This window comes from Furipterus horrens, unplaced genomic scaffold (assembly GCF_987537825.1).
Source record: "Furipterus horrens unplaced genomic scaffold, mFurHor1.1.pri manual_scaffold_3, whole genome shotgun sequence".
Lineage (NCBI taxonomy): Eukaryota > Metazoa > Chordata > Mammalia > Chiroptera > Furipteridae > Furipterus > Furipterus horrens.
The window spans coordinates 3,345,414-3,362,428 of NW_028327173.1; the positions used below are offsets into that span (position 1 = coordinate 3,345,414).

At 53.4% G+C, this 17,015-nt stretch overlaps 1 protein-coding gene across 1 annotated transcript in view; it reads right to left on the reverse strand.

Annotated features, from left to right (window-relative positions):
* Positions 1–10,591, reverse strand: part of DNAJC11 (DnaJ heat shock protein family (Hsp40) member C11) — a 46,949-nt gene extending 36,358 nt beyond the window's left edge. The window contains exon 1 of the mRNA XM_090268518.1: positions 10,479–10,591. Coding sequence (XP_090124644.1) covers positions 10,479–10,550 — 72 coding nt within the window. The 5' untranslated portion in view covers positions 10,551–10,591. The remainder of the gene's footprint in view (positions 1–10,478) is intronic.
* Between the last annotated feature and the right edge of the window lie 6,424 nt (positions 10,592–17,015).

Consider the following 17,015-nt stretch of genomic DNA (forward strand, 5'->3'; position numbering starts at 1 on the left):
ATATTCTATCAATTATCTAGTCTAATTTCTAATTAAATATTGTTAGCTATAACCCATGTGAACAAAAGCTCTTTGGGGCCCGCAGTAATCTAAGACCGTAATGGGGTCTTGACATAAAAAAGTTTGGGGCCCTGGCTGGGTGGCTCAGTGGATTGAGTGACGGCCTGTGAACTAAAGGGTCGCCAGTTCGATTCCCAGTCAGGGCACAGGCCTGGGTTGTGGGCCAGGTCCCCAGTTGGGGGTGTGTGAGAAGCAACCACACATTGATGTTTCTCTCCCTCTCTTTCTCCCTCCCTTCTCCTCTCCCTAAAAATGAATAAATAAAATCTTTAAACCAAACAAGACAAAAAGTCTGGGAATTGCTGGGTTACTAGGTGTGGCGGTAACAAGCCATCGAAAAATTCCCAAGGTTTCTTTCTCCCTTGCGTTGCACGCCCATCTCAGGTCAGCCAGTGACCTGCTTGGCCACGTCCTCAGGCGTCAGGAGCAGCTCCCTGTGCAACCGCTGACGTCAGCGAGGCAGAGGGAAGGGCAGAGACCCTTGGGCTCACACTGGCATTTACATGCCTCGGCCTGAGCGCGACAACATCGCTTCTGCTGCCATCACTGGCTGAACTAGCCACAGGGCCTCATGTGACCACTAGGGGACCGAGGAGCACAGTCCTGCCATGTGCTGGGCAGGCAGAGACCAAAGATGCTTGGTGCTCGGCACCGAGAGCCACCACAAAGATGCCATTTCACTCAGCACTCCGGAGACCTAGGCGCGTAACAGGTGCCTCACACTGACACTCACCGCAGGAGAGTAAGGCCCTCAGGGTTTCTGTCGCTGAAGCCTGTACTTTCAGAAGCTCAGACTTCCAGGCCGGTACCTATATGCTGCCTTTCATCAGCTAAGTCTCCACACACTAAATGCAGCTGGATTTTGGGACGTTTGCCTAATTACCACAATTGAAGATTCATTACTGTCCATATGGCCCACGAAAATCTGATTGAAACAGATCGCACCAGCTAATAGAACCTGTAATTTTTTATGATACTCGGTACTCACAGAAGTTAAAGGAAAAACCCCCAGGTTTCAGAGCTAATCAGCGCCCAGCGAGCACGGGAGCTTTGTGCTGAGCAAGAGCTGGTCGCGAAGGTGAAGGGCGTTCAGATTCTCTGGCATCACAGGGTGGATGCTGATGACGCGAAGAGACGAGGCCACCCACAGACCTGGCACTGAATGGCGGCCGCTGAGCTGGACTCCGACACATTCCCTCCTCCCTTCTGTAAAGGTTCCGCCACGCGGTCTGAAGCCTCGCACGACAGGACCGCCCCGCCACCTTCCGAGGCCACCGTCCCTGGCCCCCGCAGCCTTCCCCCTTCTCACCGGCCAGAACGCCTCCCCCGCCAACTGTAACAGCCCTGACAACAGAGGAGGCCTCGCCCCCCCCCGCCGGCCCGGTGCGGGCGGAACCAGCTCCCCCGGCCCGACCCGCCCGTGTAGGGGGCTCCCCGAGGACAACAGACTTCCTGGGGTGGCCAGACCTGGCCTACGGGAAACTCCAGCTCTACTCGACAGACAGAGCGAAAACTGCGCCAAGACAAACCCGATGCATCTGAGGCTGACCTGCTCCTACAAATATCGTCCCCGGTGCTAGACCTCCAAGGGGAAGACAGCCGGTCTCTGCCCGACGGAGGGCGGCCAGGCCCAGCGGGGAAGGCCGCGCGTTCCTTCCCGGGCACAGGCGCGGCCTCGCACGGGGCCCCATGGGCCTCGGCTACCTGGGCTCCAGCATAAAGGCCTGCGTCTGGGTTTGCTGACTTCCTCTTGTACCTGACTTTAAACAATTTTTAAAAGGGAAAATTTAGATTTTTTTCCCAAACTGATGATTAACTCCTTCCAGTAAATTCCTCTACAATGATTTGTTGCCAGAACCACAATGTAATCCTCAAGAATACAATGGACTCTGTGGCCACCACGTAAAACGCCCCTAGACAAGGCGAGGGAGGGAAGCATTTGCGGAATGTCAACGTGGTATAAGTGCGGCAGGAGGTACAAGACAGGAGGCAGTCCCTGCCCTCAGGGAGATTACAAACGAGGGTGTGTGTGAGAGGTGCCTGCCCGAAAATCCCACACCCGCCTCTAACTACCACATAAAAGAAACGCTCCTGGTGTGGGGGTCAGTTCAGGGCAGTCAGAAGGCAAAGAAAACTTCAGGGAGGCAGTGGATCTACGCGGGACTGCAAAACGTGGGTTTTGATTCGCTAAGGCATCCAAGACACGCTCGGGCATTTCGGGGAGAAAGAAACGCCCCAAAGAAAGCAACATAAGTAGGCAGGAAGCAGGCAAGAAGCGAACCCACCTGCTCATTCACTCGGCAAACACCTGCGAGTACCTTGCCGCGCTGGGAATGTACCAGCGAGCCAGACAGCCGCTGTCTGACCACGTGAAGCTCACATGGAAGACGGCAGAATGTCACCGTGGGGCACACAGAACGTATATAAAACATCTAGTGTGTAAGGCCCCTTCAAAAGGACCAAGAATGTGACCCTTCCCCAGTAAACAACAGGGGGGCACGAAAGGTCCCCGGGTAAGGAAATAACATGACCAGGACGGCTTGTTAACACTAACCAGTCAGTACAGCTTGACTACAATGAACAAAAATCAAAACCAGAGAGACTGGCAGGAAACTACATCAGAAAGGCAGGGCTCAGGGTCTGCGGGCAGGGCAGCAGCCCAGAAGCCAGAGAGGCAAAGGGAGGAGGGGCTGGAGCGAGAGGGCTCCCGCGCGAGGGGCTCAGCAGGGTGTGGAGAAGAGAAAGCCAAGGGCATTCAGATGCCTGGGTTGGGGACACAGTGGGAGGCAGTCGGGCTCTGGGGAAGGTGAACCTGAGCCCCCGAGCACAACGCCCGGGAGGCAGGCGGAGAGGCCAAAGCCATGTGAGCGGGACCCCCGGCGAGGACTGAGCGCGGGGAAGCTCCAGGGCGGGCGGAGAACGAGCACCGAGCCAGGCAGTAAAGGACTGGAGGGCAGCACAGGAGCGGCCGGGACTTCAGCGGCGCCACCCGCGCAGGGGCCCAGGCTCACACACAAACAGAACAGCGCCCCGCGGGGCTCCTCACGCATTGCCGTGGTAACCACAGAGCGCCTTAGGGCTGGTAACAGGACGCCCATTGCAGATAAAAATGGCGACGATCAGAGTGAGTACATGACTTGTCTCAGACGGGGGAGCTTACCCGATTATGAACCCCTGACCCAAAAGCTGGCTAGAAATCAGTGACGATGTGAGCCTGGCTCAGATCGAACTCTGGCTCCTAACACCGATAGCTTCCGGAGCGGGAAAGGCAACCTACAGGCATTCACAGCGTGTCTCCCAGGCCAAGGGCTCCAACAAGTCTGTAAGAGCATCCTTACTAGCTTTTATGCTCAGACGGTAATAAAAATATACGGGCATTCCCTTCCATCATAATGTGCTCATTACAACGTTAAGCTAAGCCCTTACGTGCACTCTTGCTTAATTCTCCCAACAGCTCCAAGACAGTAAAATTATTGTCTATATTTTAGAGGTAAAGAAACAGGCCCAGGGAGATTAAGTAACTTGCTCCAGACCAGGCTGCTCGAAAGTCAGACCCACACCCGACTTCAAGGGCCTTGCTGTTCAAGCCGCCGACACGTCCCCGAGCTCCACGGCCATCCTTGGCCTTTCCAAATGACCGCCGGCCAATGCCCGCAGGTGCCTAACGTGCAGGCGCAGGGCCAAGTGGCTCCCGCTGCCCTCTCCAGCGCTCCCGAGTGACACCACGCGGTCGGGTGGACACACTACATTTCACAGCTGGCCTCCTACGGCCGTTTTCAGACCCTTCACTTTGGAGAGGTGGGCGTGAGAGAGAAACAGTCACCTCACGAATAAGGCAGAGAAGCACAACAGGACACTGATCCAACAAGTCCAAGTGTCCGCAACTAGGAATAACCTGACCCTTCAGGAAGGAAAAAAATTACAAAATTTACAGAACGCATTAACCCCTTAAGGCAAGATACGTTTGAAAAGGTATTAGGCAACCAGTACGGACAGAACTCTAAGCTCTAGAAAGAAAAAAGGGAGGGCCCGCGTGACCTGCGAGGCTCAGGGGCAGAGGTGACCCCTGCCCCCCAGCGCATGTCTCTGCTGACCACTGTGCGAGCCCCGGTGGGCCAACGCTGCAGAAATTCCGATCCCTGCTCAGAGGTCACCCTGAGGGCCTAGGAAGTATTTTCCTACCACTGTACAATTTTGTTCTCATTTCTCTTTCTGGTCATGTCCAAGTTTATCTGGTGCCCTTGAGACACAACAGTTAAAAATAAAAGGCCAACATCTTAGAGAAATGAGCTCAAGTTCCTTTCTGGGTCAAAATCAATGGTTCGGATCCTCGCTTCACATCCACAGTTTGGCTTATTTTCCCCTAAGAGCCTGACCTTATACTTCCACTCGTCCGCGTCTGTCTGTCGTATCTGGCCCACTCGTGCAGACTTCTTGCGGGTGATGTCTGCTGGCATCTTACTATTGAGCAATGTTCCGGCTCCCGCAAACTAGGAGGGAACACTGTGCACTCATCACGCACGTGCAGGCCGAGGGTTGGGCACGACCGGCCGGCAGGCTCACGTCCTGGAGGAGGTCCCACTTCAGGCTCTGAGCTCCTTGGGGGGGCAGGGTCTGGGCGGGGTGCGTGCCGTCACAGCGGTGACAGAGCAGCAATATTCCCAACGGGCTTTCAGTTTCTTTTTGTGACCCACATGGACACTGTTGCTATTTTATTTATTCATCTGTTAGTTGTCTTAAGTCCTTTCTTGAACAAGGCAGGGCATAAATGACATAACAAAAGTAAAATTAAAATAAAAATTTAAGCCCTGGCTGGTATTGCTCAGTGGGTTGGGCGTCATCCTGCAAAACGAAAGGTCTCCGGTTCGATCCCTGGCCAGGGCACATTTCGGCGGGTACAAAAAGGCAAGCAACTGCTGTTTCTCTCCCTTCCTCTCTAAAAAGCAATGAAAAAAAGGTCCTCAGGTGACGAATAAAAAAAGAAAAATTAATAAAAAACTAAAATTCCATAGACAGCAAAAGGTGCTGCTGCATGCCCCATATTTTCTTCTCCACGGTTTTATTACTGAACTCAGAGCAAGTATAAAAGCTTTCAATTGAATTCTCCGTAAGAAAGCAAAACGAAAAGACAAGAAAAGAATTTTGGTGGATAACGCAGAACTAGAGCATGAAACTCTCAGGAAGCAACTGAATGAAATGTCCAGAGCAGAAAGGTAATAACCAGCTCCGGTCCATTAAAGAAAACAGTTTTAAGTTTAACCTCCTGGTGCTTTCTGATCCCATTAGTGCGACCAGCTGAGTAACCTGACAGCTCCCTCCCCACCCAGAGTCAAGACCACCGCACGCCTCTCTGGACTGGGTCTGCGTCTGCTCCTGACCAGCAGTGCCTTCAGTCCAGCTGTCACTGACTGGCAGGACCGGGGCCTTGAATGGGTCCTCCCCTCCCTGCCTGCCCCACCGGAGCTGAAGGCTCACAGGTCTACCTGCAGGTCCCACTCTGCCTTTTCCCCAAGCCCCTTTATGGACTATCCCTGTACCCTGCTCCCATGCTCAGTCAGCCCCAAATTCTGGGGATCGCCCCCCCACCCCAAGTCAGACTCAGGATCTTGCAGGAAGCAGAACTCAGAGAGATAACTAGCTTTTGGAGAGAAAAAGGAAAAAAAAAAAAAAAAAAAGAGAGAAAAACAAACCAAAACCAAACCAAACCTTGGGATTTTGAACAGAAAGAGCAAAGAAAGCTTTGGGAAGTCATAACCTAACGCTAACCCTAAGTTCTGGCGTTACGTTTTTTTATTAGTATACAAGAATTAGCAAACACGGCCAGGAAGAAGCATACCACCGCTTTCTATGGACATGCATGTCTTTTTAAAATCAGCAAAACCTCATGCTTATCAAAATCCAAGCAATAATAAACATTCCCTGAGTATCTGCTTCCACCAGGCATTTTGTACCTCTCCTCACTTCACGGCGACACTCCAATACACAACATACTGGCCACAGAAGGTGCTTAAAACATCATTACGGGTTAGAGGACATTTCAATGTCAAAGACAAAGCAAAAAGGTTAAGCTAGACCGGCCTGGAGGCACGAGGCTGCCAGGCCTGGTAGAGCTGGAACTCACGGGCAGGACTGGCCCCAGAGCCCTGGGCTAGCTTCCCGTGCCCTCATCACTCCCTGGAGACTTTGCAAGGACGTGTTCAAGGTCACCCCGTGGCCGAGTGGGCTGAAACGACTGCTCTAATGCCCTGCTCCTCGGGCTCTTCACGTGCGTGAACGGGATCACCCGGGTAAGTCGGGGCCTTGGACAACCAAGGCTGAGCACTGCCTGCCCAGGGCAGTCTAACCGCTGTCACCGTTCCAGCGTGAGACTCTGAGCGAGATGTTGGGATGGGCAGCTCAGCGGCCTCCTCCGACCCATCCTCGTATCGCTCGTGAAGACCCGCCGTGAGGCTGGCTGGGCACTGAACACACACACAGCACCTCCCCACTCTGGAGCCCCTGAGGGGGCATAGGGTCCGGCTGACCTCTGACCTTTCTGCAGATGACCAACCTGCGCTGGGCCGGGGGCTGGGTGGCTTTGTGAGCAATGGCCCTTCCCTCCCACCTGCAGCCCACGCGGGTGTTGAGCTCCACTCATCAAGGTGGGTGGAGCTAAGGACGCCCAGACAACCCAAGGCCGAGGAAAGAACAATGCGCCCTGTGCCAGGGAAGGAAAGAAAACACGGGGGCTCTGGGAACACGTTTTATTGGTAGGTGATGATTCTAGTTTCACGGCTGCTAGTTTCAGAAAGACGACGATCCCAGAACACTGACCTCCACAAAGTAGCGCAGGAAGAATACCTTTTTCCTTAAGTTTATTTTTTGTACTTAACTGTACCTTTTGTTTGCTTAAAACTTCAAAAGATTGGCTCCTTTAAGACTAAGTCGACTGGGACCAGAGATCTTAAAACTAGATATAAACATTGCTCAATGGCAGATGCAAAAATGAAACTCTCAAAGGTAATTCAGCGTTGATAAAGTAGGAACTGTCCATTACTCAGGAATAAATTAGGTTTAAAAAGTACTGATTAAAATGTCTAAAAAATATATAAAGATCAAGAAGATTTTACTCTGATTTACTATTCAGGAACCCTTTTTTCCAAATAAAACGTTGGAGACTTGTCTCAGAAATCTCAGCTCTGTTAGCTTTTAGGCACCTGTGATGCACCTGACCACAGGAAGCCAGCGCTGCTGCCCCGGTTTCCGCGTGCCCCGGCGATGACAGGTGATTCCTTCCCTCCATGTGGGGTGGCCAAGGGCTCTGCTCTGTAAACAAGAAATCCTGAACGCTGGAGAAAGGGCGTCAGTCAGGATCACGTAACTCTTCTTTATAGCAGAATTAGGTGGTCCTGTCTAGCTGCCTGCTTCACTGTCTGGAATACAATTTTTGAGGATATTTTAGTGTTTAAAACCTGGGAAGGGAGTTTTTTTTTTTTTTTTTTTTTTTTTTACTTCTCACCGGAAGACATACCCAGTGATTTTAGAGAGGGGGAAAGGAGGGAAAGAAACACAGATGTGAAAGAGAAACATGGTTGCATACTGAACCTGCAGCCGTGGCAACTCTGGCGACCAGGAATTGAACCCGTGACCCTTTGTCTCACAGGACTATGCTCCAACCAACTGAGCCACACTGGCCAGGGCTGGGGAGATGGGTAAACCGATGTTTGCCATTTCTAATTACTCCAGTTGTAATCATGTACTCTGATTCTAATCTTTACACAGAATCCCCTGGTTTGTGTCAGGGCGCTTCCATCCGAGATCTCTAGGGACGAGTCCCTGAACTTCCTGAACACTGAGTTCTGAGGACATTCTTCTGCAGGCCGTCTGACGTGGTGGGGGGGAGAGGATCTTAAACGACAGCAAGAGTACTAACAGGTGTTATTAGCCTCTTTCGACCACACACGTCAGATTACTTCTCCTTTTTCTGTCCTTCTCCAACCAAATGTTGTTTTAACTGCATGTTACTTTCTGACTTCACACGCCCAAAAATCCTAGTAGAAATATCAAGTCCAGAGATCACCTTCAGAGCTTCTCTTATGAAATCAGGAGATAAAATCTGCACAGCACACGGTCTACACTGAGGTTTCTGACAGAGTCAACACTGAATGATTTAAACAAGAGGACATGTTTCACCGGGATTTCACATATAGCCATCAATATGGGAAGTGCCTTTGCTCAGTGGGAGTAGTAAAAAAAAATTTATAAAAGAAATATTTCTTTGGCTCTCACCCATCCGTCCAGGTCTGCAGATTCCAGCAGTTTTAAGATATACTTTTGACAAATGTTTACCTAGGGCTCTGGCTAAGCCTATTGGTATAGATCTTTCTGATAGTTTGCAGCCAAGACTCAGGGAGTCTGGCAGACCGGTCAGTGGCTGCTGAATTACTGATAACCCAGACCAGCCGTAAGGAAGTGATAAGGAAGGCTGGGTTCAGAGAGGCTGGTTTCATTACTGCTTTGCTCCCAAGAGCTGAAGAAAGCGTAATCAGCAGGCAGCTTCCTCGAGAGGGAAAGAAACCGAAGGCCAACGGGATTTACCTACCGCCTTACGGGTGATTAGTTACAAAAACCTCCAGGTGCCCCATGGCAGCCTAACGCGATTCCCAGTTCCCTAAAATGATTCACTGGGCGTTTTCACAGAAAATAATAGCTAACACACTCGAGGGATGTTTAACGTGGGGCGCCAAAGAACACAGCACCTGAACCAGCAGCTCTGCACTCTCAGGGCTGGTGAGCTGGGGGGACAGCGCAGTGGTCGAAAGCTGGGGCTCCACAGGCAGCCTGCCCAGGGCTGAATCCAGGCTCCTGCTCGTCCCGGGGGGTGACTCAGGCCCCGCTTCTCTACGCCTCAGTTTCCTGAGCCATCAGTCAACGGTGATCATAACACCTACCTTACGGGCTGACCTGAGGCTTAAGTGAGATAATATAATTTTAAGTGTCCATCCAGCACGGCTGCCCCGCCCCAAGGGAGCGCTCAGTAAACGTTAGCGATGACACACCATGCAGCTCAGCAATGCCTGATGGCGCTTATCTGGACCAGATTTGCCGCCAAAGTGGGAGAGAGCTGATTGCTGGAGACCCTGAGCTGGAACTGGGGGTTCTGATCGCCGGAGACCCTGAGCTGGAACTGGGGGTTCTGATCGCCGGAGACCCTGAGCGGGAACTGGGGGCTCTGATCGCCGGAGACCCTGAGCTGGAACTGGGGGCTCTGATCGCCGGAGACCCTGAGCTGGAACTGGGGGTTCTGATCGCCGGAGACCCTGAGCTGGAACTGGGGGTTCTGATCGCCGGAGACCCTGAGCTGGAGCTGGGGGTTCTGATCGCCGGAGACCCTGAGCTGGAACTGGGGGCTCTGATCGCCGGAGACCCTGAGCTGGAGCTGGGGGTTCTGATCGCTGGAGACCCTGAGCTGGAATTGGGGGCTCTGATCGCCGGAGACCCTGAGCTGGAACTGGGGGTTCTGATCGCCGGAGACCCTGAGCTGGAATTGGGGGTTCTGATCGCCGGAGACCCTGAGCTGGAATTGGGGGCTCTCTGGCAGGGCTGGGAAGACCGAACCCAGCAGCTTCGAGATAAACGTTCCACTTCCTGACCTGACCTTGGAAGCCTCCCTGCCCTTCACGACGATCCCCACTGGACAGTCCACAAGGAGACTCACTAGGCCCCTGCTAAGTGCCAGACACAGTGCGGGACTCTCTCACTTTTATTCGAAGAGGGAACGGGGTGTGAGCACGCGTGCGGGTGCGGACGCGCACGCCCAGGCCGTGGCTGGGGCGCCACTTCGCTCCGGGCTTTGGAGCTTCTCCCTGATCGGCAGCCTCCGACCTGACGCTGCCTTCAACGTCCGGGGAGCCGCTCAGGGAACCGGAGGGTGTGAGACGGGAGCCCCTGAGCCCGGGCTCACGTCCGGGATCGGACAGACCCCGCGGAGGCCGCCCGACGGCTTTGACCTTGATACCCGGTAGCCCGTGTCCCATCCCGCCGGCCGGCGGCGACGACATAGCCCCTCGGCCGGGGCAGGGGTGCGAGCCGAGAGCGGCGCCAGGCCCCGGGGCCCGGGGACCCCACTGCCGTCGCCACCACGGGAACCCTGTGCCCCCCTGTGGGTCGCGGACTCCGGCCTCGCCCGGACTCAGCGCCCGCGGCGCGCTGGCCGCCGAGAGCGGGGCCAGAGGCCCGCAGGGACGCCCCCGGCACGAGGGCCTGGGCGGTGGCGGTCGCCTGCTTGGCCGGCGGGCGCGCACGTCAGGCGGGGGTCACGCGGCCGCCCCGCCGGCGCCGGCCTCCCGCGGCGGGAACAGGGCAGCCGCCGCCTGCCCGGCCCTCCCGAACGATCGGGCCCGGCCTCAGCCCCGGCGGCCGCGCGCCGCGGGCCTCACCTCCCTGCGCACGTTCAGCAGCGAGTAGTAGTCTTCATTGTCCAGCTCCTCCTCGCTCAAGGCCGTCGCCATCTTCGCAACCTTTCACCCCGCTCAACCGGCCGGGCCGCGCTCAAGAGGGACCGGCGGCCGGCGGCGCCACAGCGGCCCCTGGCGGCCCGGAGCCGCGCCGCCGCCGCCGCCGCCCGCGCCCGGAGCCGCGCGCCTGCGCCTGCGCCCTGCGCCCCCGCGCGGCCGAGGGCGGGACGCGGCGCCCGGGGCCCCCAGCGCGTGCTGCCCGCGCGCCTCGGGCGCAGCCGGCCGGGCCGGGGTGTGCCCGCGCCGGAAGGCAAGCTCCGCAGTCACCGTCCGTGGCCGTCAGCGCTGGGCGCCGCGGAGCCAGCTCCGCTGTCCCCGGTGCCCAGCTGGCCCCCCTGGGCCGCACCCGCGAGCCCGCCGTGGCGGGACGGCCCTCGAGGCTCCGCTGGCACCGGGCGACTCCAGACCGGGGTTTGCCTTGCCCACCCAGCGCCCCAGGAGAGGGCGGGCCTCCCCGTTTCATGTTTGATCATCGCCCCGTGTGTCGGCGCGCCAGGCCGCCGTCCTGCTGCGCACGGGAGGCCGCGATGCCCGTCCCGCCCCGAACGCAACCGTCTCCGGCAGGCGTGCGTGCCCACCGCGCCCACCCCAGCGCCGTTCTCCGGGCAGTGTCTCCCCTATAATTTAGCGGTGCGGTCTAATTGATTTCAACCTGGAGCCTGCCGTTCGGTGCATTATTAAAGATGTCTCGGTTACAATCACCTAAATAATTTAAATGTCTTCGAAATGATGCAGTTATACCGAGCGAGGGTGGACCGCGGGGCTCCCGCGCCCTCGCCCGCTGTTCGGTTCGCGCTGGCCTGTGCCCGCCCCGCGTCACGTCTCGGGCGCGTTCGCTCCTTGTTCCTTAACCAGCCGCCCCCGGGGTCCCCCCTGGGAAGCCCCCCACCCCTGCGATGTCTGGCCCGCGGTGGGCCATCTGGGCCTCTGCGTCCTGCCCGCGCGGTCGTCCCCGTCGCTGCGCCTCTCTTGGCACGAGACACCTCGGGGTGCTGGGACGGGCCGTTCGGGAGCGTGGAGTCAGCGTGGAGCGGACTGTCAGCCCGGGCTGTAAATTAAGAGCTATTTCTTCAGCGGCGTGAGGCTTCCCCACAATAGCTTTTCACGGATATTCATGCTCCATCAGCTATTCCGGCAAGTTTTTTACGGTCGTTCCTTTTTTTCTCCTTTGAAGAGCAGTGATTAGGGCTCGACGGTGTGATGACATTTGCTGCTCTTTAAGAATTTCTCGCAGAGAGGCTGGGGGAGAAATGACAATGTGGAGACATTCCTTTCTTCCTTCGCCGTGGAGACAGTAATTGGGCCACAATGCTCAGCCGGGTAGAGAATAGAGCAGTCCGTTGCCATCCTTCCTCTGCTTTGGAAAACACCGCCTCTAGGAGTTCCATAAACGGAACAGAACATATGTTTCCCAGCGCCCAGGTCCGTGTTTCCGTGACTGAGAGGGACCTGGTTTTTCTCACCACTCCGACAGCGTAAACAGTGACTCAGGGACACACTGCCCCTGTCCTCTCCTGGGCCCACGATATTTTGTTCTGTGGGCATTTGGAGAGCGGTTGTGACAAATGGAAAATAAACTTAGATACACGATGGGCCTGGGAATAGAGTTACTTCGGAGGTTGGCTCTTCGGGTTTCTTTCCTCCAGAATCTTAATCTATGATGGGAAAAAGAATGAAAATCAGGAGCAGTACGTCTGACAGACTACGCCTACCAGAGCAAGTGACAAAACTCGCCACGCTAACCCACTGCCCTTCCTCTCTATTGGGTACAGCCAGCAAGCAGTTTGAAACTCAGCTGTAAAGCAAAGCTGAATATACTTAATGTAATATGTTTTTATAACTGCATTACACGTGTATGTGTCTTTTATATACGGGTACATAATTCACTAATTCTATTATCTTTAATAGTAAATATAAGGACATTTGTCCCCACCTTCATTCATATTCAAAATGACCCCAGAATACTTGGCCTCCCAGGACTGCCACTCTAGAGGCTTCCTCTGTTTAATGCCTGCATCCAGGGCTGGGGTCCTTCCTCTAACATGTAGAATTAGGGTTGCCAGGTGCCTGGTTAAATGTGAATTTCAAATAAATGACAAATAATCATTAGTGTAAGTGTACTAATATTGCACAGGGCGTATACATAGACTAAAATTCATTGTGTATCTGAAATTCACATTTAACTGGGCGTCCTATGTTTTTATCTGCTGCACCTGGTGACCCCACCTGGCAACCCCTCAATCTGTCCTCTTTTCATGAGGAATAAATACTCCGAGAGACGAGGTGAGCAGCCTGGCGCGGGGCCCTTCTGCAGCTGGGCTCTATCCACACCCCTTCTCTGTAATTCAGGAGGGGGGATCCCCTGCGTTCTCTCCAGTGTTCTCTGTGGCGCTGAGTCCAGACTGGGATTTCGTGCTGGCTTGCTGTTCACAGCCTGGTCTCCCTTCCTCTCAGGAGCTCTGATAACCCTGTTACCAGGAGTTAGAAAAAAAAATAAACCTCACAGCTGAAGGAAGGAGAATTTGCAGGCACTCAAGAATTAGATTTTCTTGATTCCTCGCCTCCTTTAGCATTTCAGTAGCTTGTCACTGACGTCTTTAGCCAAGACGGTCATTGCAGAAGGGTTGAGTCAGCCAGAAGGGCCACACCTGCCCCTGTTGAGCTAGCTGGAGAGCTAACCCCAGAGGCAGCCTTGGGGGGCAGAGGGGTCAGGGCAGTACAGTAGAGCAGGGATAGACTAGTGGCCTCTGGACTCCCCAGTTTTACACCTCACCACCCCAATAAACCATCATCCCCCGAGTCTCCCACTCAGAACTTCCGCCTCTGGGACTCAGCATTTGACCTGTAAGGCCGTCCATCCGTTGTACTCGTGGATTTTGATTTCAGGTTCTTCGGCTTTACGTGTTAATCCATCCTAAGCCATCAGCTCCCAGTTGGGGGCCCATTCCAGTCTGTTTTCTTAGCCACTCAGCGGTATCATAATCCTTTGACCTTTGGCTCTCCATTCCCGGTCTGGGGTGTCTCCCTTATCTTCCTTTCTGCGCCCTTCCCAGGCTGTCAGGAGGGGCCAGGGAAAGGCTTGCTTGGAAGATTCAAAGTTGATGCTGTCAGACTAGAACTGGCACCGTGTTACTGAGCAGCCCTGTCACAGTCACCTCTGACAAACACCCTGTAAACCACCCCCCGCACCCCACCCCGGTGTCCATCAGCTTCTCTTTGGGCTTGAAGACAATGCCCAGGAAACAGACATTGGCATTTCAGCCATGCACAGGCGGGAAAAGGCTCCTGTTCTAGAGGAACCCACACTCCACCGGGGATGGAGGGGACCCACAATGAACCAGTTTGTTGGTAAACAGGACACTTTCAGGCGCTACGTGCTGTAAGTAACGTAACACCCGGGGACGTGATGGTGGGATGTCTCCGATGGAAGGCGGGCCCTTTAAGTTGGTTAGTTACAGAAGCTCTCTATGAGGAGGTAATTTTGAACTGAATGACAGAAAGGACACAGCTTTGCAAGACTTAGAGGAGGAAGCTTCTTGTGCAAAGGCTTGGGGACAGGAGCAGCTTTGGTGTGCTCCAGGAACAGGGGGAAGGCCAGTGAGCGTGACGGTGACGCAGGCGGGGAGAGCCACAGGAAGGGATGCTGGGAACCTCCGCCAGGTGGGCTCCTGGAGGGCCTCAAAGGCAGCGGTCAGGCATGGGGACCCATGGAAGGACCTCAGCAGGAGGTCCCCAAAGGACCGCTGCAGGGAGACTGGGTTAGAGGGCGCAGGAATGAAAGCTCCCTCTCACCCCGACATCATCAGAGGCTCCCACAGTGTGCCAGGGAAGAGAGCACGGTGACCGGGACTTGGACTTGGACTTGGCCATGGGGATGGAAAGGCAGAGAATGCAGGTTGGGATAGAGTCGGCCGGAACTGCTGGTAGATTGCGTCTGGGCCTGAGGGCAGGAGGATTGGCAGTCACCCCGGCATTTGGGCTGGAACCGCTAGCCCGGCCATTTGTGGAGCTGAGCAAGGCGAGGGGAGAGGCGGGCTCGGGAGGCAAGTGACCATGAACTCCGCTTTGGAAAAGAGGAAGGTCTTCCTTCGACCCCCAGGTGGACATGGCGCCCGCCGCTGCTGCCTCCTTGACCGCTCACTCCTGCATTTCTTATAGTCAAGTGATCGCCCCCATTGTTTCCTTAAACCCCCCTCTCGAAGTTTCCAGTGACTTCTTGAACCCCAAATCCAAGGCGTTGGTTTAGCTGTTGTCTGTCTGGACTCTAGGCAGTATTTGAACGCCACCTGCCTTTTTCTTTGTAACCTCTCTGTCCTTGACCGCTTCACTTCCTCGCTCTCTTGGCCCCTACGTTTCTCGGGATGGGCTCCCCTTTCTCCCCACTCCTGCCGGCTTTCAGGACCTTTTGTGATCTGGATTCACAGAGCGTTCAGGCTCACGCCCCCTGACTTTCCGGCATGCGTCTTTTGGTCTCGCCAGAAAGAAAAATTATTATTTTCTAAACATTCCTTGAACTTCTTTGTCCTTCATTCTTAGCTGCTTCTCTGAGCTTCCAGGTCAGGTCATTGACCATCAGCCTAAAACACACCCTGTGGGATTCCTTTGGGGTTGAGCCTGCTGCTGAAGAACTCTCAACTTTTGTTTATTTGAAAATCTCTCCACCTGCCTTCGTTAGTATTAAAGAATATGTTCTCGGGGTAGGGAAATTTGGCGAGCTAGATGTTTTGTTTTCCAGCACTTTGGCAATATCATTGCCCTTCCTTTAGACCTCTGCTCTTGCTGTTGGGAAGGGACTCTCTGGTCTCTTTTGGGGACCCCAACTGCACACCTTAGACCTTCTCAGTGCCTCCTCTGTGCTTTTAATTCTTTTTTTTACCTTCCTTCCTTTTATCTCTGTGGCTCCTTTGGGGGTAGTTCCCTCTGACCAATCTTCCACGTCACCAATCCTCTCGTTTCCTAATTTTTTACTACTTATTAAGGTATAGTTTATGTGTAATCTGATGCACATATTTAAAGTGAATACATTGATGAGTCTGGACACTTTATGCACCCAGGAATCCATTAGTCCAGCTAAATTAATGAACATTTCTATCACCCCCAAAGTTTCCTCAGCCCCTTTTATAATCTTTCCCTCTTTTTACCTCTGTCTCTAGGCAACCACCGGGCAGCCATCTATCGTTATAGGTTAGTTTGTATTTTCTAGCATTTTATGTCTGGGACCATTCAGACTGCTTCATAGCTGACATCCTGCATCACCCTATGTTGCCACTGTAGGAAGACTCTTTTCCTCTCTCCAGGGTGGGCACCTCTCTTCCCAGAATGCCTTGTTTTCTTTCTTTTTGTTATTGTTGATTGTTTTATCTCATTGTTTTGGGGAAGCAAACCTTCCCACAGGTTTTTGAGAACTTGGGTGCCTGGATCCTGACCTTATATTTGACAGCTAATTTGATAGGTAGTTTGTTTGGGTATAAAAGTCTAGCTTGTGCCCCATTTTCCCTGAGGATTCTGAAGGCATTGTTTTACCATCTTTAATTTCCAGTGTGGTTGGCCATAAGAACGATTCTATTCTAATTGCGAGGCTATGGAGCTGTCTTGTTTTGTTCCGTCTTTGGAAAGGTGGTTTTCATCCCGATGTCCTGAAATTCCATGGTGACGTGTCCTTTAAAGTTTATTGTGCTGTACACTCTTGGGCTTTTATTTTAAAATTTATTTTTATAGTATTTTTTCCATTACCATTTATCCCCCTTATACCTTCTTCCACCTCCAGCGCCCCTCCCCCAGCCCCCCGTCCCGTGAGTGAGCGCTTTTAGGCAGGAAACTCTGTCTCTCACTTCTGGAGAAATGTATTTGTTTGACAACTTAATTTTCTTGGTTCTCCCTGGAACTGTTTATCGTGATGCTTGATCTCCTGGACTGCTTCTAATTTAATTCTTAACTAAGTCCCTTTAACATGTCATATAATAAGAGCTTGGGGATGATGAACTCTTTTAGCTTTACCTTGTCTGGGAAGCACTTTATCTGCCCTTCCATTCTAAACTATAGCCTTACTGGATAGAGTGATCTTGGTTGTAGGTCTTTGTTTTTCATCACATTAAATACTGCTTGCCAGTCCCTTCTTGCCTGCAAAGTGTCTTTTGAGAAATCAGCTGATAGTCTTATAGGGACCCCTTTGTAGGTAACTCTCTGCTTTTCTCTTGCTGCTTTTAAGATTCTCTCTTTACCTTGAACCTTTGGCATTTTAATGATGATGTGTCTTGGTGTGGTCCTCTTTGGGTCTAGCTTGTTTGGGACTCTCTGTGATTCCTGGACTTGTATGTCTATTTCCTTCACCAAATTCGGGAAGTTTTCCTTTATTATTTTTTCACATAAGCTTTCAATTTCTTGCTCTTCCTCTTCTCCTTCTGGCAACCCTATGATTTGGATGTTGGCACATTTAAAGTTGTCCCAGAGGTTCCTGAG